At 38.9% G+C, this 25,568-nt stretch overlaps 1 protein-coding gene across 4 annotated transcripts; it reads right to left on the bottom strand.

Annotated features, from left to right (window-relative positions):
- Window positions 1-340: 340 nt before the first annotated feature.
- On the bottom strand, window positions 341-23,948 carry LOC127438860 (rho GTPase-activating protein 45-like). Of its 4 annotated transcripts, XM_051694775.1 has the most exons (24): window positions 23,691-23,948; window positions 23,070-23,208; window positions 21,423-21,816; window positions 12,558-12,701; window positions 12,088-12,172; window positions 11,429-11,501; window positions 11,140-11,200; window positions 10,647-10,781; window positions 9,675-9,736; window positions 9,472-9,582; window positions 9,240-9,320; window positions 7,967-8,134; window positions 7,599-7,736; window positions 7,050-7,240; window positions 6,654-6,775; window positions 5,592-5,690; window positions 4,626-4,727; window positions 4,355-4,518; window positions 3,575-3,763; window positions 2,778-2,915; window positions 2,348-2,586; window positions 1,863-2,100; window positions 1,587-1,689; window positions 341-1,000 (listed from the first exon to the last, which is right to left on the bottom strand). In XM_051694775.1, the coding sequence occupies exons 2-24, from the start codon at window positions 23,193-23,195 to the stop codon at window positions 741-743; spliced, it is 3,423 nt and encodes a 1,140-aa protein (XP_051550735.1). In that variant the 5' UTR covers window positions 23,196-23,208; window positions 23,691-23,948; the 3' UTR covers window positions 341-740. The 4 variants fall into 4 exon arrangements, with proteins under 4 accessions (XP_051550735.1, XP_051550738.1, XP_051550736.1 ...); XM_051694778.1 differs by lacking the exon at window positions 23,070-23,208; XM_051694776.1 differs by lacking the exon at window positions 23,691-23,948 and having other exon boundaries at window positions 341-997; window positions 23,070-23,661.
- Window positions 23,949-25,568: the final 1,620 nt, after the last annotated feature.

Below are 25,568 nucleotides of genomic sequence, written 5' to 3'. Positions count from 1 at the left end.
ATTCCTTTTCTCAAATGATTGTTACTCTTGACAAGTTATATGTATATACAAATACTTAAACGTTTTATAAGCTTAGATGATACATTCTAAATAGAGAAAGAGAACTCACCTTCTTCTTCCAGAAACCCATGGTCACCAGTTTAATGAAAAGGGGGAAGTATGCACATGGTTGTTCAGTGCAACAGATGACTACTTACTAGTATCAGACTGTAAAACCCTCACTCATTGGCGACGTGGCGTCAAATGTAATTTGCATGTGATGTAACTATCTTGCCCTCATTAGTTTTAGAAGCATTATAAATAGTCCAGTTGATTTGCATGTTACAAACTTATATATATATTGTTATTTTGAAATCATCCATATATTCTTTATTAAAAGACAAGCACAAACAGATAAAATTTGAGATATTGCAGCATAACACTGTCACACCTAGAGTATATTATCTCGTATGATACAATATGCCATCATAACTTCCCTAAAAACATTGTGTACCACTGTAAAATAAAGCTGAGAAGTATTTTAAAAACAATAGATTCAAAAGAGAATTGTCTTGACTTCAGCAATTTGAGCTAAAATGATTTTATATATATATATATATATATATATATATATATAAAAATCTTTCATGATAATTCATCACATTTCAACAAACCCTGGCTTTGTCCTGAATTTGGTATTCCCCCCACTCGTCTGGCTGTGCCTGGGGTAAACTCACCAGTGTTCTGATGGTATTATAAGGCTAACTGATACTTAACGTTGCCAGAGAGCTTAATGGTACTTCCTCCGTTTCGTCTAACTCTGGAGGTTCACATTCAGGGAGGCCAGGGGGGTGGTTGTATGAGCCAGAGGGGCTCTGAAGGTTTACCAGAAGGACAGGTGGACTAATGGGGTCTGTAGGGCTGGAGGGCTGTAGTTCACATCTGCCCCCTTCATCCTCTGGCTCAGATTCGGAGTCTAGACTTTGCTCCAGAGAGCCTGGGGTTCCTGTAGAGCTCTCTGCTGAGACAGGACAGAACAAAATAAAATATATAAAATGGGCTGAACGACATTATGCAATTATTCAGCAATGCGAAATTAAGAACAATAAAAAAATAAAAATAAAAAGTTAAACTTGAATATACAAAATAAAATGTAAAAAAAAAAAAAACCTGTTAATTTTATATTTATTTTTATGATTTGAATATGTAAAAATATAAAATATTAGTATGTATTGTTATACTTTATAATTTAAAATTATTAGTGTGTATATATATATATATATATATATATATATATATATATATATATATATATATATAAAATTAATTGTAAAATAAAATCAAAATGTAAAAATTTGTATTTTTTAAAGAAATTAAATTACATAAAATGTAAATATTAGTGTAAATTATATTTTAAAATTAATATAAAAATACAGATTAAAATGTAAAAATATGAAATTTAAAATGTACTGAATTTAAGTTTGAAATATAAATAAGGAAAAAATGATTATAAAATGTAATGTTATTAATATGTATTAAATATAATATTAAAATATACATATGCAAAAATAAATATGAATAAAATATTTAAGTATGAAATGTAATACCACGGCCCTCCAACTTGTCTAACTCTGCCCCACTGCATTCATCTGTGACCCCTCGTTCATCGCTGTCATTTAAACAGTGTTCTTCTCCATCAATACTGCTTTCCTGCTCAAACCAAACCATCAAAATGTATACATCTCCCATCTTGAAGTTCAGCATTAATGCTTTGTAAATATTTTTTCAGTCTGGCAAACAGGAAACCAGTCAACAACCTCACATTCAAAATGAATCGTGCATTGCACAGCATGAGGGAATACTGTGTATTTATAATCACAAACCTGTTGTAGAGACTGTGAGCGGGTTGTGCTAGTGCTTGAAGGCCGACTGGAGTCAGAATGGAAGATGAAGGGGTAAAACACAATGAGGGTCTCCACTATGCGTGCCTGGTATGGGTAATCCACCAGAGAGGACAGTGACACTGTGGCCCCTGAGGGCCGTGGTCGCATCAGTGATGGGCCAAACACGATTCCTAGATTACTTGGGCTCATCTTATTGTCATCTTCCAGCTCTGCAATCCTGAAAAAACAAATGCAATTAATTTAAGCTTTACACAATCAAAATGAGTGACCTAGAAGTAGTGCAGAGTCATGAATATTTCTATTTCATTTTGAGCCGTAACGCATCTTAAAAAAAAAAAAAAGCCTAAAAAGTTATTTTCAGGTTTGAATTGTCTAGTGACGAAGTAAACATATAAACGAAGTTTGGTAGCTCTGTAAGTTTATAAGCCTTGAAATGTAAAATGAAATCAACGCTACACTCCAACCTTCTCAAGTGTCGTGCTATGTAGCGGAGAGTGCTGGTGTTTGGCTTAGGCAGCTCTTTAAGCAGATATTTAAGTCTGTCCACAAGGGCCAGAAGTTCAGGGTCCGTCTCAGGGCCAAGGTCCACCAGGTCGGGCCCTTTACCAGCTTCGGCTCCCTCTGGACCCACTACTGCCAGGCTTTCCTTAGCCAGACCCATCAGATTATTGTACAGACGGAAGAGCATGATAGGCTCTGGAAGCTAAAGATCAAATGTATTTTGAACAAAAAGAGGATGTGAAAACTGACTTTGGGTTAACAGATAATGCAACTGTGAATATGTAAACCACTAATCTAGGCTACTTATTCGTAAAGAACAGTTAAACTTGCGTTGAACTCAATTTCCACATTATACGTTTTTGCTAATATTTTCCTCAAATTATGGCGGCTCACCTGTCGCAGGTAGAGCTTCAGTACATTACTGATGTCATGTGGTGATGATTGTGACAGCTCTACCAGCTCTTTGCCATTCTCAAATGCCTGGCACAGCTTCTCCACCCGTGTCTTCACCCCGTTCACCCGGTAAATGCCCTAAAAAAAGAGAAAGAACTCAGCAAAGACCTTGCATTTCTGTTGGCTAAACCAAACATACCTGACCTGCTGGCTAAAGCCAAAGTATACTTTTTAAGCTGAAGTACACGGACAAGTATGGTCCGTGTGTTCTGTCTGTGCACAGCTCAATATTTCTACACAAGGCTAGGATACAATTAGTTTATTCCACATACTGTTCCATGATCTCGTGCATGGACGAGCAACCAGCCTTTCAAAATATCCTCTTTTGATCCGCGAGCCTGTACATATGCGTTCGATGCATGTGCTCTATGACTGCACTGTGATAGTCTTTTAGCAGTCAACGGTAGATGCATTCACCGTCGACATGCACAGATGCGGACTGTCTGTGTGCAGCCAAGTTTTTTTAGTGTACCGTGCGGATGACGAAATTTGCATCCACGTATTGGCACGTGGAAAACCCAAGTATACTTTGGCCTACATGCGGACAATTGGCATCTTTGCACGACAACTGCACTAAAGAGCATCACGAAGCACTCATGGTTCTCATGTAGAATGTGTCCGTATTAGCTATCAGTCAAAAGAGTATACTTTGAAATGCTGAGCACTCGACGGTGCGTGAGAGAGAACGGTACACAGAAAAATGAAGTATGCCTTGCCTACAGACTGATGTGGCTTACCTTCATTCTCAAAGCTCTTCTCTCGATCTCACCAATGCATTTCTTGATGATGAAGGGGATGCCATCAGGGCTGTTGGCGGACACCTGCGAGAAATCCTGCCCAAAGAGCTGCAGGCGGCCCTGGAGTTTCTTGTGGCCGCACTGAATGGCCAAAGTCTCCAAGCAGCGTTTGTGACAGGCCAAGAAACACTGCAAAAAAGGGAAATACCAAATCACCCTTAAATACACTAAGTAAACCACCTGTCTGCAGTGTATTTCAAAGATAATAGAGTAAAAATGTGCAAAGACACATCCTAGGACAGTGCTTCTCAGCTGTTCCGCAACAGTTCTGTTCTGATACGGTCGCAAACTGCATAGCTAAATCAATGCTAAAAGCAAACAATAAAATTAAAATAACCATATAATTGTGCATAAATAGGCTGACAAAAAATGAACGTAGGACCATTTGATGTTGACAAAGGCCACACATCCAATTAATCTAAAACGATGTTTTGGAGCAAATTAATCTGTCAATTTTTTATATTAATACAATAAAATATTTGGTCCAATGTTTGTTTCAGGTGTTAAGCTGAATATTAATATTTATATAATTTTGCATGTTGTTGGGCCAATGCAGATTAATACATTAATAGATTACTACATGTTTGATTTCAAGGACATCTTTGTTACTTTTGTAGTGATCAAGTGGGTCGCCACTTGATGTCCAATGTAAAATTTGGGTCCTGAAGCAAAACCAGTTGAGAACCACTGCCCTAGAGGATGGAGCCAAAGTGACCTCACCTCTTCACACTCAGCTCCCTGGAAATAAACGTAGCTGTCACATTCTCTGCATTTGGATGGGGAGCGCAATTTACGCAGTTTGTGCGTCTGAGCGGCTTTTGACAACCCGACATTCCGAAATGGCCCGGTGGGCACTGCCATTTCAGGTTCGATGCCGTTTATATCTGTATAAAATTATGAGCAAACAAGGAACAATTGAATAAATAAATTATTAATCTTGTAACAAGGCATAGATTAGGAATGTAGACATTCATCCACTATATTATCTCACTTGGAGTTTCAAAGGAAGCAACATTTGAGTCCTTCTCATCCAGATCTTCATTTGATGACATTGTTGCAGTTGACAACGTCCATGCCATTTTACTTATGTCACCTACACGTTGATTACATAGAGTAAAATGAATAGTAGAAAGACAAAATTAATACTACATTTTTCATTTTCTGAAGAAAACGTGAGTGGTGCTTGTCTAAGCAAAAGCCGCCTCTACAATGCTCGGGTGTTTTTGATGGCTGCCTGCATTGCTATGCAGTTGCTAAGGTGTTCCGAGTGGTTCAGTAAAAAGAGACCCAGGTAAAAAGAGCTCACCACCAATTATCTATAGTCATTTTTCAAGTTACAAATTTAATAAACTCGCAATATAGAAATGTCGCAAAAATAATGTGTGAATAAATCAGCGTTTCTATCCCACGTGTTTAAGAGATAATCGTCACCTCTGGGGAAATTGGTGCAAAAAAAGAAACAAAAATGGAAGTCAAAGCCACTGTGGCTTTTTTATTAATTGGAATAAATGACTTGGCAGTTTAGAGCGCACAGACTAAACGCTCTGACAAACTTCATGTTTGCTAGCGTTCAGCGGAAAATGGTTTATGTCTGGGAGCGAACGCACATCTACATTACTATATAAATGTGTTTCCATTGTAGTTTATGTGCATGTCTTATCTAATAAAAAATGTATCCACCTCAAGCGAGCGTATAAGTTCTTAAACGCATTTTGGAGATTTTATTCGCATCTTGGTGCTTCCATCCAGCATTTGTTTTACGAAATCCCAACATTTGCATAAAAATGTGGATGGAAGCCCAGCGAATGAAATTTTTGTCCCTCAGTGCTCACTTCACTGTAAGTGTATGGTATATTTTCTGCCACTTTATCACTGAGTAAAAAGATCAAAAGTCTAAACACTCAAAAATGTAAAGGTAATGAAATCAGGTAACGGTAATGGGCACAGGAGGTCATACCAGTGCTGGTTGTAGGGGATCCCAGGCCACTTCCTCCTCCCACACTGTCTGTATCACTCACTGTAGAGCCCCAGGATTTGTGGGTCATGTGACCTCGAGCTGGCACAAAACAAGAATAATTTAAATTTCTTTGAATCATCAAATTACCTCTTAAAAGGTGAAGGATGTCATTTTTTTAATGTTAAAATACCTTCTCCAATCCCAGATCAGTTCGCAGAAACAACCTTAAGCCATTTGAAGATTGACTACCATGAAAAGTGTAAACAGTTGTACTTTTGAAAAAACTGCTGTTTGTTTGAGAATTCCGACCAATCCAACATAACACCATTGGCTCAACCAATTTGACCAATGGTATACAGGGGGAGTGTACAGGAAACCTGTTTGAAAATAATAATTGTTGCAATTCCACTTGGTACCACTGGTGGCACAGAAATGACACTTAGCGTAAAAAAGTATATATATATACAGTATATATAAAAGTAGGGCTGTCAATCCATTTTGGTCTAAGGACGCGCCAATGTATACATGCTGTACCTTCGTCACATCATAAACAATGTTTTTAGGTTGCTGTGTCAAGCTCAGTGGTAAAGACGCTGGCTACCACCCCTGGAGTTCATTAGTTCGAATCCCAGGGCGTGCTGAGTGACTCTAGCCGGGTCTCCTAAGCAACCAAATTGGTCCGGTTGCTAGGGAGGGCAGAGTCACACGGGGTAACCTCGTGATCAAGCCACGTGATAAGATGCACGGGTTGATGGTCTCAGACATGGAGGCAACTGAGATTCGTCCTCCGCCACCCAGATTGAGGCGAGTCACTACGCCACCACGAGGACTTAAAGCGCATTGGGAATTGGGCATTCCAAATTCCTCCTTGCAGTAGGAATTGTGCTCTATCCAGCTGTGTTTGAACATAAGAACGCATCCTCATCTTGTGCTGTCGCTAATGTGTTGCTGAGTGTGGTTTGTTCTCTGTACAGCTGTGCATTGTAACATATATACTGTATAACATATAATGCCAAAGTAATACACTACTGCCAATATCATTTGTGCTCATTTTGGACATACCTCTCTTCAGTTCATCTTTTTGAGAGGAGCTTGTATCTCCTGCATCTCCTGCAGAGGGCGGTACATCAGCGGTACTCTGAGAATCTGCATTAGCACTGTCAGCACAAGTTCTGGCTGACGGCCTGAACATAAGATGACACAACAACAAATTCACATCCAATTCCATAATCATGTAAATTGTCATATCTATTGTAATACATCCAGTGTGTATTGTGCACCTTGTTTTTAATTTATACCTTCTAAATGTCCTGTATTTACTGTATTATATGTGGTACTTTTTGTGTACTCCACAGTGTTACTATCTGGCTACTAAGTTTCCCCACACAGGAACAGTGTATGCATCTTTGGTATACTGCTTAAGAGTCTGTGTTTGAGAGTTAAAAGAAGGTCTCTCACTGGCTGGTGGAGGCAGAATAGGGCTCAAAGTCGTAATGGGTCTCGGGCTCTTCGCTCATCTGAAGGTCTTTGACGTGAGTGCCGTACTGCTGTCCAGGGTCGTACAGTTTACTGCTTTCACACAGCGTCTGATAGTGAACCGGCAGTGCTACAGTCTGCATGTGCATGATCTGGTAATAGGAGATGGTGGCCTGGGAGGGGTACAAAGGGTTTTTATTATGACAGTAAAAAGCACTGAAATGTGTTTTTTTCTGATCTAGTTGTGTTACTTTTGGCATTTACTTCACTCTATTTATTCAATGTACTGCATGACTGGGCTGTCACATGCATTCAAGCCCTAACTGTGTTTTGAATTATTTAAAAATAATAAAAAAAAAAAACCACTGCACTTCTTTATAATATTCTTATACAGTATTGTAATTTAAACACAATTATGTTGCAAAAACATTAAATACAAATAAAAAAACAACACTGGGTGATTTCACCTGCTTAGTGTTAATGTTTTGGCAAAGTACAAATGCTTCTGTGTGTGCATGTGTAGGTACTTACGGAGCGGATCGTCTGGTCCGTCTGTTTGATAACCTCTTGGATCTGTCGCAGAACTGTGACCTTCATGTGCTCAAGCTCCTGGTGTTGTGTGATCGCATCTGCAATGCAGGTCCTGTACGTGGCCTCCGCCTCCTCAGCCTGAGACAAACAAACAGTTTAAAAAACAACCTACCAGAAATACTTGTATATATTATATACAATATTTGTATACTATATATGTCGCTGCAAATCTGCTTGTAAACCATTTATGCATTGAAAATATCTTAATCATCATCAAACAATGATAATTCTTGTTTAAGATTGTTATTGTGGCATGACTGAGCTCCAATAGAGGGGTGCATTGTGGGAGTTTTAGGTAAAGTGGTGACCTTGTTGCGGGCATCTTCCTCCAGTCGTTTCTTTTTGTCAACGGTTTTGGTGGTAGAGCTTCCACCCTCCTCCTCAGCTCTGTTAGCCGCCGTCCTCGCCTTGTCATATTCCTCACAGCGCGTCATGTAGACCTGCTTAGCCCTGCGCAGATTAGCCTCACACTCCATCTGTTCAAACACAGACACAGAATCCTTCATAAACCTTGTTAAAATAAAAAAGCAATAGGATCTTGTCTAGCTTTCAATTTAGACAGCAACTTTACAGTACAGTTGTTTGGTGCTTCTTGGTGACTATGGTCACATCCACACTAATCCGCTTAGTTTCCTACTATCATTGTTTCTGAAGTATGAAGTAATGGACAGCGTTTTCAAAACACACCATTTTTGGTGGATGAAAATGCTGGTCCATTGTTGGTGAGAGGTATAAAAATAAACTACAGTTTGCCAAAGCAAACTGTAGTTTAACATAACGTGACACAAACTCCACCATTGACTATACTAAGAGCATTACAATAGTCATAGTACACATGCGTCGAATGTGTTTGTATTCGCTCGCGGTCAACAAAGTATATTTTGAAAGGCTGAGTGCTCGACCATGTGCAAGATGACCCAGAATGCGGAAAATAGTTGTATACCCCAGCCTTTTAGGCCACGGCCACACTAATAGGTTTTCGTTTAGAAAACGTATTGATTTCGTGACGTTTATGCCTCATCCACACTGGAATGGCATTTTCATCCACCAAAAAACACACTTACGAAATGCTCTCAATTATTACAAACAATAACATTAGAAAACCGAAAATGTAGTTTTTAAACTAAAACGGATTGGAGCCGTTCAGACTGAACGTGTTCTTGTTAAAAAAAAAAAAAAAGTTAGATGCAGCGCAATGAACGCACGTGCCGAGACACATTTAACCTTTAAAGTTCTTTTAAGTTAACACGGTGTCTAAAAAATGTGCCACTCCTACGCAAACTGCTGAAAAAACAGCAAGTCAACACCGGTCAAAGACATTTGTCTAGCGCATGTTTACATAGGAAAACAAATGAACAACAGCACGAACAGATGCAAAAATGTTTGTTAACGGCTCCTTAGTGTGGACCTGGCCTAGCTTCACAAGCACTGCATTTTCTCAGTTGCCCATCTTGGTATTTGTCAGTAACATGATTTTTGGACTGTATTTTAAGTTGCTTTGAAAAAAAAAATAAATAAATACTACCCAAGAACATAAATGCAAATATAAAGAACCACAAGTATAAGTTTGGCACAAGTTACCAGCTTTCTCTTGGCTTTTAGCCACTGTTCCTTGATCTCCTTGCGTTTCTTCTCATGCTCTTGTTTGCGGAGTAGAAGAGGCTGTGGATGAACCCAAAGTGAACATACACTTAACTACAGAGTTTTAAAAAGGGGACAATCCATAATAAATTTATTGAAACCCTTACTGTACAGGACAGAAAGTTAATATATTGAATGGAGGTAAGTGATGGACATGATGATGGTATTGTACCATGATGAAGGTTTGGTTCTGCAGGGTAGAGGCTGCCTGGTGCATCCCAGCACTCTGCTCCAGGTCCTGCTCCAGTGCCAGAGAGTAGATGGAGAAAAACGGCATATGGGGCTGATGGAAAGTAAAAGAGATGTAGGAGAAGGAAAGTAGATGAGGAGGAGGAAACCCTGAAGACTGCAAAGTTTCATCAACTAAAAACTCACCTGTGTGATTGTCTGTTTACATGACTGATAGATCCTTTGTAGACCTTTGGAGAACTCCAGCTCTAAAACAAATTGTAAAATAAGATAAATGTAAAGTCTCTTTAGATAGCTACTCTTAAAAATAAAAAAGTTCTTTACATCAAAAAACCCTCAAGAATCATGTTTCCATATTGGACTCTTTTGGTTGTTATCTTCATCTCATTTACATATTTTGATAATCATATTCTGCACTTAGCCAATGTTAATTTAGTCATTTAAATCATGTAATAACTATAATGAGCACATTTGCATGCGCCTATATGATGATAACTACCAAAAATCTGCTTATTAAAAAACAAATTGACAAAGTTTACATTTACATGAGATTTGAAATTATCGGGTTATTCTCTGCTTTTGATGTCAAAACGTAAACAGTCACAACAATTGTGCACATTGGATAAGTGTTTACATGCAATGTGAAGTCAGGGTAACAGGTATGATGCCTTGATTCCGCCACAGAAAAAAAACGACTGCATACTTTGCAATTACAATTTCATATCAGTTGCAAGACTTCACACCTCGTGATTGCAAGACTTCACTGCTCGTAGCTGCAAGAACACATTCCTCGCATTTGCGACTTTATATCTTGCAGGTTGCAAGTATAATATATAATTACGATACATAAACTTCCATGTGCAAGAAATGAAATCTTGCAATTGCGAGATATAAAGTCACAATTATGAGAGTCACAACTGCGAGATATATAGTTAGAATGCTTTTTTTTTTTCTCCAATGAAAGATCAAGACTTCATTAATAGGCAAAAATCTGTGTCGATTGGTTTTTGCTTAACCGTTAAGGGCCTTAACCCAAGAGAAGGACATCGTTTAAGGTGTTTATATGGCCATACATGTTGTCGGCTTACGAAACAATCAGTCGAAGATTGTGCATGTAAACACGCTGAACCCCCCCCAAAAAAACACACTTGATCTTACCCAGCGCAAGCTTTTTCTCAACATAGCCGATCAGATCCTTCGTGTATTTGGAGATGGTCTTGGCGTATGTCAAGGCAGATTCAACACCACCTTCACTGCGCTGCAGTATAATGTCCACTTCTTCTGAACTCATTACTGTAAGCATGCATTCACAGGAATAGAATCAATATTCATCCCTTTAAAATCATTTAAAGATGCACTATATATTGGTGATCATATCGTTATTTGCCAATATTAGCTAATTGTTTATATTTAGTGGTCTATTTTTCAATTTCAAACAGTTCTTATCTTTTGTACAATATAATGTTTTGATGTCGGATTTTATTTTAAGCATGTCAATTCTATATGGAAGCTTAAGCAGGTTTTCATGCTAAAGAAAAAACAAATCAAACGGGATGTACTGTATACTTGCATATTTTTATAGTAGTTCACTCTTTTTATCCATAAGTGCATTCCTTTATTTCTGAATTCATCAGAAAATGAAATACTCTACCCAGCTCAGATGAGTCACTCCGTGTGTGCGAAGACTCGTGACCAGAAAGATTCTCCATAGACTGAATATTTAAATAGGAACAAATAAATCTTAATTTATAATGTATACACACATTTTCAAGTTCCATATATTAATTTTGTCACACATACAAACTACTCTTCCATCATATACGTGTTCCTATTTCAGTAGATCGTGGCATTCCTATCAAAGAACAGCACATTCAAGAGGTCAAGACTGCTGCCAATGGCCACTCCTAAAAATTGTAAATCTGACACACATACACACTTACTCTGCTTTTCTCTGTGGGCAGCACGGACAACAAAGTGCTGCTGTCCACCTCTCCCATCAAAAGCTCTGAGACACTGAAAAAGGTTAAAAAGAAAATCAACTAAATTGTTATTATACACAAGTTAACTCACCCATGATAACCAGGGCAAAATAGCAGAGGTCCGTGCAACTGTTTGGTTCATTAACATTTTTCGTTACACTATTTTGTACTGCGAAAAACAGTCATGCTTGGTTCGGGCATGATCTAATGTTCTGAATACAAGAAGCTAAGAGAGCAAACTATTCAAGAACATTTCAGCTAATGACTCTGCACTGCTATTCAAGTGTGTATTGCAATGAATTTGGTAGCATAACTTGAAGTACGCAGGAGACTTTTAAAGAATCAATTATGAAATACTAGTTACTAGAAGAGATATAATGATCAACTCAAGTTAAATACAGATCCTTGAGTGTTTGGGGCCATCTGCGAGTAAAAGAGTAGAAGCCACAAGTCATCATAAGTTTAGCCTGTTGTATTTGACGTCCTTCCTTCAAATAGTTGATTATGCATTGTGTCATGCATACTTGGATAGACAGATGAACAATATAACTCGACTTTGCAAAAACTCAAGCTCGATTATAATTGTGCATGTAAACATACTAACTAGCCTCCATACTCACTTGCTGCTAAACGCTACAGCGATAGTCTCGATGGCTTTCTCAAAATCTTTCTTGTCTGCTTCATTGCACACTTCATAGTGGTATCCTGAAGTCAAAGACAGACAAATTCTGATTATATTGTTGAGCTGGGCAAGATTACAATAGAAATGCATTAGTTTAGAAATAGAATGTATAAGGGGCCATTCAGACGAAAAGCATTCCTGTGTGCAACACAAATGTCTCAATGCTTTTTTTAAAAACCTGACGTTTTTAACTTGACACGGCATCTAAAAAATGTGCCGCAATGGTCCTAGATGTCCATCTAGCTCATGTTTACACAGAAAAACAAACTGAAAAACACTGCAAACAAATGCAAAAACATATTTAATGTGAACAGCCCCTTAGTGATGTACTGAAAAATTATATCCATCCCCTGAGATCAAATACCACACTTTAAAACTTCATATTTTAGCATTTGTGATTGGTCTGACCTTTGACCTGTGAGATGAGTTTGCCGGCAGCGGTCAGTGTCTCCACCGTGTTGAGGAGGGGGTACATGCTGATGACCTGCCGCAGGATACGCAGAACTTCCCCCAAACACTCATGGGCCAACGGCCTGCGGTTCTCCTGTTTGTCTGAGAAAATACAACCACACTATCTCATCAGTGTGAAAAGTTTGCACTTCTAATTACCCCGACTCCAAAATGCAATCTTGCCTACCGTCATAGCTCTCTAAACTAATTTGCACATATGCATTGTCAAATTCTGCATGACGCAATTGATTGAGACATGCGAGAACCAGTGGAGTTTGTCCTTGTGTTTGTAGATGTAAAACCTGGCATGACATGTCTTTGTGCAGCAGGTTTGAATATGCGCATGCACAAAAGTTACGCTGGTAGGGGAACATTATTAGTGAATAATAATACAGTCTGTTTCTCACACAAAGTGATCATATAGCTTCAAAAGACTTGAAAAAATGGCACATGAATCGTATGGACTAGATAGTTATACTGTATACACTATATATACATTATATTATTATTTAAATATAACTATTTATAATTATTTAATCATTATATATTGAATAATCGTTATTTGAGTGCCTTTCTCAGCAAATATTAATATATGCGATTGATTCGATTAATAAATCGCCATATCATGTAATTCCTATGATTACAAATTTCAACTGACTGATAGCCCTAGAAATTTCTACTCAAATGTTTCGGAAGTGCTGATCCTTTCATATTATTTCCAAAGAAGCAAGTTCTTGTGCATGTGCAGTGCGTCACAACTATAGTTCCAGCTTCGGCCACTGGTAGGGGCTGTTTGGACAGTTGGAAATCAAACACCAATTTTAGCAGACAAAACACTACCCCCGGTTGCTGATATTTTTTGAGAGATCAGTCTGTTATTTTTGGCCAAATTATTGCTTAAGAACAAGCTCTTTGGAACCACAGGGTTTTTCCATGTTTGAATACAAGGCTTAATTTGGACTTCTTGTAGCCTACTTTTTGAAGAACTCTCCCATTTCACAATATGATAGCAACTGTCAAATTTTCTTTTATAATAACCTTCATTATAAGTCAAATGATGTGTCTGTCTGTCATATGTAGAGGTACAGGAAATCTGCACCGATCCTAAAACAGTCAGGTGATGCAAGAAAAAAGCTAACATTTGTTCACACTGTCTTGCACTGCTTTCGTCTGCTGCAACACGTCTACAAGCCACTTCCTCCTCGCAGGGCTCTTAACTATAACTTTTTTTAAAGTGAGACACACTTAGAATTGTTTTACACAGAGAAAGAATGCAACTTGCGTAGAATCCGAAAAGATTTTGGAGACACAAGCTAGGTGTAATATGTGACGTAGGTCCAGGGTCAACCACTAAAACCCATGCAATTGCCTTAATAACATAGGCTATAGTTTCACCTCAACATACAATGACTTAAACAAGGATTTTATGTAAAAAAATAAAAAATAAAAATAATTAAAAAAAAAAAAAAATCTCAGTAGAAGATTTAAGAGTTTCAACTAACAAAAAGTGACATGTTTTTGGAGATGGACCTGTTACCATTATAATACCATGGTATTCTTTGAAATACACTACCAGTCAAAAGGTTTAAAGACATATATGATGATATTACACATTTTAAAATAATTTCAGTCACCAAAAGTATGAAATAACACAGATGGAAATATGGGAATTATGTAGAGACCAAACTCTTTCATTTTAGCTTCTTTAAAGTAGTCAACAAAAGTTGACAACAAAACTCTTTCCAAGCATGTAAGAATATGACTTTAGATCACGTTATTTAAGACAATGAGAAACATAAATTCAGTCAAGTGCATCCACACTTTTAAATGGTAATGTACCTTAGAGTACCACGTATATGCTATGGTAAATGATGATAATCATTCTGTACCATACAGTATACTATATCAAAGTACCATTGCATCAATGTCTCAGTACCATGGAACCACAAGGATCTTCTGGACAAATTAGGTCCAGTTTTATTAGTCTGACTAAATGATTGTCCCTGAATGACGTTACATTACGAGTCATTGGGCAATGTTTGCTTTGAGAGCGAAAGGGGGTGTTCTCTGAGAGTACCGTTTCCTGCGCCAATGTGGTGCACCACACAGGAACTCAACTCTACTGCATCTACAGGAAGACAAGTCCTCTTGAGCAAACTCAGCTCCGCCCTTTCAGTCCTCCACCGATCACATGATCGCCAGCGGAAGCTGATGTTTGTGGCGAGACCACTGTTTGACATGCAAATCATCATGTGGTGAATCTGAGGACTGAGCTACATTGACTTGGAAAGTAATGAACACTGTAAAAATGCATGAAATGTCAAGTAGTTGGGGTGATTTCATGTCCCAGTGGTTGATTTTTATTAAAATATTTAAACTTTTTTTTTTGTTTTTGTTATGAAGGTCACATGAAAACAATTTTTTACCATTTGTGCAATTTTTTTTTTACTATGCCTTCATTTATTTTGGGTACTTTTAAAATACCTTTCATGAATAGATTTTATTGTTTTAGCCTTGTCCTAGGCCCAGACTTTCAATATTCAACTATGACAGTCCATTATAAAAATACAAATTATTACATGTTTAAAAATATGATCATCAACAAAGAGTGAAATAAACTATTAAAAAATAATGTATTGTGTGAAAATGATTTCTATCAATTTTTCCAAATTTAAGACTGTCCAACAGTTATGGTTTCATTTCCACCTACCAAACGAGTTTGCCCCTAAAAAAAGTTTCCAAAAATGTGTGTACTTGTTAACCAAGTTGATAAGTGTCAGTGAAGAGCATACTTAATGAAATATGAGACAAGTGATGTTTAAAAAAAAAAAAATTAAAAAAAAAATTTGGGAGGAAAATATCACTGAGTAGAATAATTTTTATTGGGCGCCATTTCCAATCAAGCTGTAATTTTGCCAAATTACAAAAAAAAAATAAAAAAGTGTAATAGTGTGCATTTAGGATACATAAAATGTTAGCAATGAAATTAGCCTTAGCAAGACAAGAGTTGGCCATTTATTTAAAAAAAAAAAGAAGCCATTTCCAGGAGTCGCGTGGCGCCACGCGAGGGTCGGATGTGTGAACGGCGAGCTCTGCGCACTTTGCTAGTTTTAGTCATTTTTATCTCATAAACTGGTGAGATTCGATACACTGATTCTTAACTATTCTAGGAAGACAATGTCAAAATTAAAAATCCTCTGGCTCTGGAGACATTAAAATGCACTTACGTGCTCAAGCTGAAGCCCCTGAGCAACAGGCCGAAAGCCCCGGACTCAATTTGGCCAGTGCGGTGAAAGAGATTCAGCGTCAGCTGTCGAGCATGTCGGTGGATCTTGCTGTAATACGTCGATCGATCACTGCCATGGAGATGAAATTCACTGAGATGGTTACAAGAGTGTCGGTTGTTGAGAAACGGATAGATTATCTGGAGTCATCGGAGAGGGAATTAGCTGCTAATATGCTAGCGACCAAGACAGACGTGGAGCACGTTTAGGAAAAGTTGGAAGACCTTGAGAATCGTAACCGGCAAAACAACATCCGAATTGTTGGAATTCCTGAGGACGAAGAAGGCAGAGATATGGTGAAATTCCTAGATGGGCTTTTTCAGAGTCTGTTCGACATAACAGGCCATGAGCTGGAAATCGAGCGAGCTCACAGAGTTCCGGCTCAGAGATCCGCTGAGGGAGACAGGCCCCGATCAATTCTGGCCAAATTTCTGAGATCTGACATTTTCTTGTTCCTAGACTTTGCTAATTCGACAAGAGAAACGTGATCGATTCAAGGAATGCAAGAAACTCTTACATCAATGGAAGATCACTTTTGCACTAATGTTCCCGGCCAAATTGAGAATAGATACTAAGGATGGCCGCAAAATATTTACATGCCCACAGCAAGCAATGACCTTCATAAAGTCATTGTGTGATAATCTCTATGCAGCCGAGTGGGCCTGAATCACTGAACATTCACTTGACTGTCCGAGGAAACTGAGCACCTTCTTTGTTTCTTTTTGTGCTAGTTCCACCTAGCGGCTGGAGTTTGTTTTGTGGGATAACACTCCTTCGGGACTGTTTGTGGATAAATCTGCACGTTCTTTGTGCTTATGCCTCCTATTGGTTGGAGTTTGTTCTGTGGAATATTTCTTGCAAAACATTGGAGTGATTAGGGCATCTGTTGCACTCATGTAACAGCCGAGTGGGCCTGACTCACTGAACATTCACTTGACTGTCCGTGGAAACTGCGTGCATTTTTTGTTTTTTTTGTGCTGGTTCTGCCTAGCGGCTGGAGTTTGTTTTGAGGAACACACCTTTGGAACAGTTATGTGGATGAATCTATACGTTCTTGCCTCCTATTTGGCTGGGTTTGTTTTATAGATTATTTTCTGTTGTGTAATTCTGTCTCACAAAATTTGTATAGAAGTAACAGACTTGAGCAATCCGATGACAAAGTTGTCGCGGGGGCTCTCCTATGTGTACATGTACCGTTTGAATTTAGAGGGATGGACGCTGGTTGGCGCTGTTGTGTGTTTTTCTTTTATCTGTGTTTTTTGTTCAGGGGGAAGTTCTGTTGCACTAATGTTGGAATGTGGTCATTATTTTATTTTTGACAATATATTTTTCTAATATGTCAAATGTTAATGAGCGGATTGTCTCTCCACATGGAATGTGAATGGGTTGGGGCACCCCATAAAAAGGAGGACGTTTATTTATTTTCTTAAACGTAAGAAATATGATATTGTGTTTCTTCAAGAAATGCATCTTTCACCACAGGAAGCTGAAAAATTTGGGAAGATATGGGGTGGATGTGTTTTCTTTAGTGCTAGCACAATTAAGAGCAGGGGAGTCATTATATTGATAAGCAAACATCTCAATTAAAATGTCTCAAACAGATTAAAGATAAATTAGGTAGAGTCATTATTGTTTAAGCAGAAATTCAGGGGCAAAGGTTGATTTTGGCTAATATTTACGCACCTAACACTGATGATCAGGGCTTTTTTATAGACCTTGAAGGATGTTGCAAGCTGTTGGCACCCCTTATGATATAATATTGGGAGGAGACTTTAATCTTTTGATGGACTCAGTCCTTGAAGCAAAGTGAAGCCCATAGTGAAGCAAAAGTGTGTAAGCCCCCTAGAGCAACAGTGATGCTTCACAGGATGTGTAAAAATCTTGGTCTTACAGATATTTGGAGACTTTTGAACCCAACTGAGTTGTTTTTTTTTTCATCAGTCCGTAAGATTTATTCTAGAATGGATTTTTATATATATATAAGTCCCTCATTTCATCTGTTGTTGATTGCTCAGTTGGAAACATCTTAGTCTCAGATCACACGCTGGTGAGTTTAGAGGTGTTGCCACATACAGAGAAAAAGAAATCATATAGTTGGTGCTTTAATGTATCCCTTTTGCAAAATCCTGAATTCCAACAAATGTTAAAGGCTGTAATCAATGTTTATATGGAAACCAACTGGTCCTCAGTATCCACTGTGGGTGTATCTTGGGAGGCACTTAAGGCAGTTCTTAGGGGTCGGATCACACAGTATGCCTCCTTCACCAAAAAATTCAAAGCACAAGGACTTGTGAAACTGGAAGGGAATATTAAAGGTGCCGAGCCAGAGCTGAAGCGCCAAATGTCATCTGATGGCCTCAGAGAATTGACCCAATTGAAATACAGATATAACACTGTTTTGTCATGATTATTCAGGGCAAGACAGTCATACTTTGAGTCGGGGGACAAGGCAGGGAAGCTTTTGGCTAGATTTATAAAGCAGAGAGAGTCTTTTTCTACCATTCCCTCAGTGAAATCTGCTGGTGGTGAAATATTTACCTCAGCCATTGATATTAATATTGCTTTTAAAGAATTCCATCTTGATCTTTATAGTTCCACGTCTTCATCTACTGATGAAGATATTATCAACTTTGTGGAACTATTAGATTTCCCTAAACTGACAACTGAGCAAAAAAAATCTCGATTCCGAGATAAACTTGGAGGAGCTTGGTGAGGTAATTAAGGCCTTGCCTATAGGCAAGGCTCTGGGGCCAGATGGCTTTGCCGCTAATTGTTTTTAGATCTTATGCTACAGATCTGGCTTCACTTTTGTTAGAAGTTTATACAGAATCATTAAAGAATAGAAAGCTTCCACCAACCATGACACAAGCCCGGATCTGTCTGATTCTTAAAAAGGACAAAGATCCAAGCAAGTGTAAGAGTTACCGTCCAATTTCCTTGATCCAGCTAGATATAAAAATATCGTCAAAAATTCTGGCTAACCGATTAATTTATGACATCTCTTATACATATAGATCAGGTGGGGTTTATTCGGGGCCGTAGCTCTTCTGATAACATTAGGCATTTCATCAATATCATGTGGTCAGTGGTGAATGATCAGACTCCGGTCGCTGCCATCTCACTTGACGCCGAAAAGTCGTTCGATATTGTAGAATGGGATTATCTTTTTAAGGTTTTGGAAATATACGGGGTTGGGAATACTTTTATTGGATGGATTAAGTTCCTTTATAGACACCCGGTAGCGGCGGTACAAAGAATGGATTAATTTCAGAATACATTACTCTGGTATTGTTCTGTCTTGCCCTGGAACCATTAGCAGCCGTGATAAGAAAGGAAGATGATTTTCCAGGAGTGGTGGTGGGAGGTATGGTGCATAAGCTTTTGCTTTACGCAGATGATATTTTATTATTCGTCTCCGACCCCACTAGATCTATGCCATGCCTCCACAGAATTATTAATTCCTTTTCTAAGTTCTCAGGATACAGAGTCAATTGGTCTAAATCCGAAGCTTTTGCTCTGACAGTGTACTGCCCAGTAACGGCTTTTCAGCCGGGTGCCTTCCAGTGGCCCAAACAGGGCATTAAGTATTTGGGCATCTTATTCCCAGCAAATTTGTGTGATTTAGTGGAGTTAATTTTGACGCCTTAATAAAAAGGTTTTCGAGCGATGTGAGCAGGTGGGCTTCATTACATTTATCTATGATTGGGAAGGTTAATGTTATTAAAATGAATTGTATTCCAAAATTCAACTGCCTGCAACAATCTCTCCCTGTAGATGTCTTCCTCTCTTATTTCAAGCAATTTGATAGTATAGCAAAGTCCTTCATTTGGAATGGCAAGCGTCCCAGATTACATTTCAATAAATTACTTGGTGGGCTAGGCCCACCCAAGATTTTGTTTTATTATTATGCATTCAGTCTCAGACATTTGGCTCATTGGTCACTTCCACCTGAGAGAGCCCCTCCCTGGTTTTGTATCGAACAAAGTTCTTGCCCCTATTTTACCATTGCAAAGCCTTTCTATTAAACTAACCGGAGATGTCACGTTCAGTTATCTCACATATGCACGCGGTATGGACAAGTGTCCAGAGTGTTTAATTCAGACATTTATTTAAACGTTGCCCCGAGCACATGTCTGAACCCAAAATTACGTATTAATAAGTCCCCTTTCTGCTGGTCAGAGTGGATTGTGAGGGAGGTTAGTATGCTCGGTGACCTATATGAGAGTGGAGTGTTGAGATCTTTTGAAAATATGGTTCAACATTTTAGGATACCCAGATCTCAGTTCATTAGGTATTTACAGCTGCGCCACCTGCTCTGTACTATTTTTGGGAGTAGCATACACCCCCCTAAAGCGGCAGATACTCTACTTTGCTTTTTGGAAAAGCTCATGAGGCATCAGTGTATTACTCCATTAATTCAGAGTCTGGGGGACGGAGCTTCAACTTCCCTCAAGAGATTATGGGAGAAAGATTTAAACTTGGTATTGGAGGGAGTGTGGGCTAGGATTCTAAAAAACGTCAAGACAGCATCTAGAGATGCAAGAGTGCGTCTGATGCAATTTAAGATTTTGCATCGATTCTATTGGACACCCTATAGATTGTATAGGCTTTGTCTTAAAGACAAACCCACCTGCTGGCGATGCCAATCAGAAGACAGGGACACAACCCATGTTTTTTGGGGATGTGTTAAGATCCAAGAATTTTGGTTGAGGTTTCAGAGCATCATGTGTGACGTAGTGGACACTCAATTTTCATTTTGCCCCAGACTGTGTATTTTGGGTGATGGGGCGGTCCTGAATATGGGTGATGAATATATGGAGAGCTGGGTCCTGACCGGCGTATTGATGATTGGCAGGCGGGTAATCCTTAGGGGATGGAGGTCGACTGAAGCGCCCTCATTTCGTGAGTGGTGCGTCGAGTTGGGCAGGGTGGCAGCATTTGAGGAGATGGTATATAGAAGGCTAGGCAACCTGGATATATACATCAGGAAATGGGGCAGCTATCTAACCTTTTTGGAAGGCTCTCGGGGAGGGGCCGTGGAGAGAGACTAGAGGGTTTTTTCTTTTTTTTCCCTCATGTGATGCATGTGCATACATTATTGGACATTGTTAGTAGACAAATTATTAAAAAAAACAAAAACTTTATAAAATATGTTCATTCTTTAATGTGAATTGTGTCATTTCTACTCCACGAGCATCACCAAACCTAACTGCAAAAATAATGACTATTTTCAAAGTGGTTTCCCAAACACCACTATCTGCCATTGGTTTAACAAACACATAGTCCCGCCCCAAATTCATGGTATTGGTTGAGCCAATGTCGGTATGGTGGGCTGGTCATGATGCTCAAACAAACAGAGCCAAGATTTGAAAGTGCCACAGTGTTTACACTTTCAGGAAAATCAACCTATGATTGGCTTTAGTTACTTTGCATTTAAAGCTGGGATATGAGAAGGTTTTTAAATCTTCAAAAAAAGATACAACTCAACTTTAAATATTCATCCAATCAAACAACATCAAAAACAAAATTATCATCTTACCTTCAAGCACAACATCTTTCAGTTTCTCCACCGCTTTGGCAAACCGTTCCACAATACGCAGAAGTGAGGGAATGTCCTCCACCTCGATAGCCACTGTAGACTCAGGGGTCTCGGACGAGGGACTCTGGGCAATGACGGATTTTCCTGCGCCCTTACTGAAGACCCAAGACTGGATCGGGAAGCTCGCTGCACTAGGATTGCGACTCAGAGAAGTGGGGCGCTTCAGGGTGCCCATCGGGGATGGGCAGCCCACCAGCTTAGTGTGCTGGGTCAAGGGGGTACCTGGACAGGAGGAGGGGACATCCAGGATTGAGGGAGAGGGACTGGCAGAGGTGTGGGAGGAAGTGACGCCATCGACTGCATCTTTCCGTGGCTGCTCTTGAAGAGCAGAGAGCTGAATTATGAAGAAAACAATGATAGATTCAGAAAAAACACAATCCAAATTCTAAACAGAAAGTGCTTGTGTGAACGGGGCGTGTTTCAAGGCATATGAAAGACTACAATAGACAGCTGTTTGTAAACAGAACGTCTTTCACAAGAGTGATTTTGTAACTGTGGCCAACTTCCTGTCACTCCCTGAAACCCTGAGTTGATGCCACTAGCTGATCTTGCGGAGGCCTAAAACACTCGAGCAAGTGAACACAAGGCCATCGTGTAATCGAATTTGATTCGAAAACACCCTCTTGTCTAATCTCTGCATCTCTTTAGACAATGGGCACATTCATGGAGAGAAAAACAAAAACAAACAACCTTTGAAGTTATTTAGAAAGACCCCAAAACCAACATTTCAAAGAAATTCGACAGAATTTATAAAAAGCATGTCATCAATAATCTTGAGATTTTTTTTTCCATCGTCCTTAAGTCTACAAACAGGAATTGACTAAAAACATGGACATGGACCTCTTTGTGTCAACATATTGATTTTGTTAAAATTTTCAGATAGCAAACATACATCTCTGAGATGTGTGTTTTAGATCTTTTCATCTGGAAAGCATCACAATCTAAGAAACATCTACAAAACATCTTAAAAAGATCAGATTTACAAACATTTTAAATAATAAACATCTCAAAGACATCTGCTGAAAGTCTTATTAACATTGCAGTTGAGCAAACAACCTAAAAAAATGTCTTCCAGATGTAAACATGCATCAAATAGACGTCTGGGTGATGTACGTGTGCTATCAGGGTTATATAGACTATATGTATAAGGGGGAAGAAAGTGTATGTTTCAAATGCTGTAAGAGGTCACCATTTCTTTCATAAAGGTTTCACCATTTTTAATTATCTTTTATCTTTTTGTAGTGCAGTTCAATAGTCTAGGGATGTGAAAGGATATATCAAAATTATTATTACATTATTTAATACCATGATAGCACACAAACTCACCCAGACGTCTATATTTGCTATCTTTTTATGTTGTTGCTCATCTGCAATATGTCTATAAGATGCATGTCAATTAGTAGGTCTCTGATGTCAATAAGACATTGAGCAGATGTCTTTGAGATGTGCATCATTTAGTATATTTGATCTTTTTAAGATGTTTGGCAGATGTTAATCAGATTGTGATGCTTTCCAGATGAAAAGATCTAAAAGACATCTCAGAGATGTACGTGTGCTATCTGGGATGCTATTTAATACAGAACCTACCTGTTTGAGCCAGACGTTAGGTCTATTTGGTAAGATGTCCAATTTATTTTTGCTGTTTGTTTTCTTAACTCTCTGACTCGTCGCGTACGGACTGTAGCTTTTGCCACCTGCTCCACGCCTCAACATTTTCTGCTACTGTCTATAGGGTTCAAATCAACCTATAATTCATACGCCATCATATATAATCCTTAAATTGCCCTTTAAAGATATATACGCCATTTAAACAACGACAATGAAAATTAAACTTCGTTAACCCTTCACATGCTACAGATTAAATAGTCGAAGGATATCCTAAAACCAGAATATCACACTAGAGTGTGTGGAAAACAAGTGAAAACAATAATAAACGCTTTTACAAACAAATAATTATCAAAGTAAGGCTAAACCCGAACTTCTCGCCGCTCTCTGCGCCATATCGCACTAAGGAAGTTTAACCCATCCTTAACACAATATAACGGTATATATTAAATATAATGTTTCATATTTGCGTTTCAAAATACTGATAAAATTCGTGAATATCTCAGCCACTGAAGAATGCGCCACGTAAACACGAGCGCTGGACAGAAATGCCAGTCAGTTTGATTGACAGGAGGAAAAGACTCGAGATGCAGTGCGACTTACTGATGGAGAGCTGAGAGGCGCCTGGCTGTTTCCTGTTCGGCTCTTCTTTGACATCGAGTGCGTCTTTATCAGTTCCCTTGTCCTTTTCGAGAACATTTTAAGCTTCGAGTGTTTGGATCCGACGCGTATGTCTTTGATTTTACGATATAACCCCCCTGCCCACCCCCCGGCTCCCCATTTCAGTGCACCGATGCGAGGTTTTGATCACTGTTTATCTCCATACACACCGAGCGGGCTGTCTCACTCTAATGTGATCGCACATTGACTGTGAAACTGCTGCCACTGATCAGAATACACAGTCGGAGCATCCGCTTTTGAGTTTTTTTTGTTTTGTTTTTTTTGTCCCTTTGACAAGTGAACCTGCATTGCCATATAGCTGCATGGAGACCGGATTAAATAATGCATGCCTTTTAGTTTTAAAACAACTTTATGCGGCGATATCCGTAATTTTTAACGTGCAAAAAAATTTTTTTTCGTCATCTTGGCACGCGCTCAGAAATTAACATCAAACTGCATGTTCGTGTTCATTTCTGTCACCTGCTGATGTTTAATTAAATATTAAAACACCGCCCACTTTGTCCTCTTTATTTACACAAAACAAAAACAAAAAAAAGAAAAAAGTATTTCTGTCGCTTGTACTCCTCTGTAACGTACCCCACCCCCTCTCTTTTCCATTTAAATTATACATATACAGGTGCATCTCAATAAATTAGAATGTCGTGGAAAAGTTCATTTATTTCAGTAATTCAACTCAAATTGTGAAACTCGTGTATTAAATAAATTCAATGCACACAGACTGAAGTAGTTTAAGTCTTTGGTTCTTTTAATTGTGATGATTTTGGCTCACATTTAACAAAAACCCACCAATTCACTATCTCAAAAAATTAGAATACATCATAAGACCAATAAAAAAAACATTTTTAGTGAATTGTTGGCCTTCTGGAAAGTATGTTCATTTACTGTATATGTACTCAGTACTTGGTAGGGGCTCCTTTTGCTTTAATTACTGCCTAGAAGGTGATTAGTTTGTGGCACTGCTGAGGTGGTATGGAAGCCCAGGTTTCTTTGACAGTGGCCTTCAGCTCATCTGCATTTTTTGGTCTCTTGTTTCTCATTTTCCTCTTGACAATACCCCATAGATTCTCTATGGGGTTCAGGTCTGGTGAGTTTATTGGCCAGTCAAGCACACCAACACCATGGTCATTTAACCAACTTTTGGTGCTTTTGGCAGTGTGGGCAGGTGCCAAATCCTGCTGGAAAATGAAATCAGCATCTTTAAAAAGCTGGTCAGCAGAAGGAAGCATGAAGTGCTCCAACATTTCTTGGTAAACGGGTGCAGTGACTTTGGTTTTCAAAAAACACAATGGACCAACACCAGCAGATGACATTGCACCCCAAATCACAGACTGTGGAAACTTAACACTGGACTTCAAGCAACTTGGGCTATGAGCTTCTCCACTCTTCCTCCAGACTCTAGGACCTTGGTTTCCAAATGAAATACAAAACTTGCTCTCATCTGAAAAGAGGACTTTGGACCACTGGGCAACAGTCCAGTTCTTCTTCTCCTTAGCCCAGGTAAGACGCCTCTGACGTTGTCTGTGGTTCAGGAGTGGCTTAACAAGAGGAATACGACAACTGTAGCCAAATTCCTTGACATGTCTGTGTGTGGTGGCTCTTGATGCCTTGACCCCAGCCTCAGTCCATTCCTTGTGAAGTTCACCCAAATTCTTGAATCGATTTTGCTTGACAATCCTCATAAGGCTGCGGTTCTCTCGGTTGGTTGTGCATCTTTTTCTTCCACACTTTTTCCTTCCACTCAACTTTCTGTTAACATGCTTGGATACAGCACTCTGTGAACAGCCAGCTTCTTTGGCAATG

The sequence above is a fragment of the Myxocyprinus asiaticus genome, chromosome 50 (genome assembly GCF_019703515.2).
Source record: "Myxocyprinus asiaticus isolate MX2 ecotype Aquarium Trade chromosome 50, UBuf_Myxa_2, whole genome shotgun sequence".
In the NCBI taxonomy this organism is placed as follows: Eukaryota; Metazoa; Chordata; class Actinopteri; order Cypriniformes; family Catostomidae; genus Myxocyprinus; species Myxocyprinus asiaticus.
The sequence above is the reverse complement of the archived record's forward strand: the minus strand, read 5'-3'. Positions and strand labels throughout refer to the sequence as shown.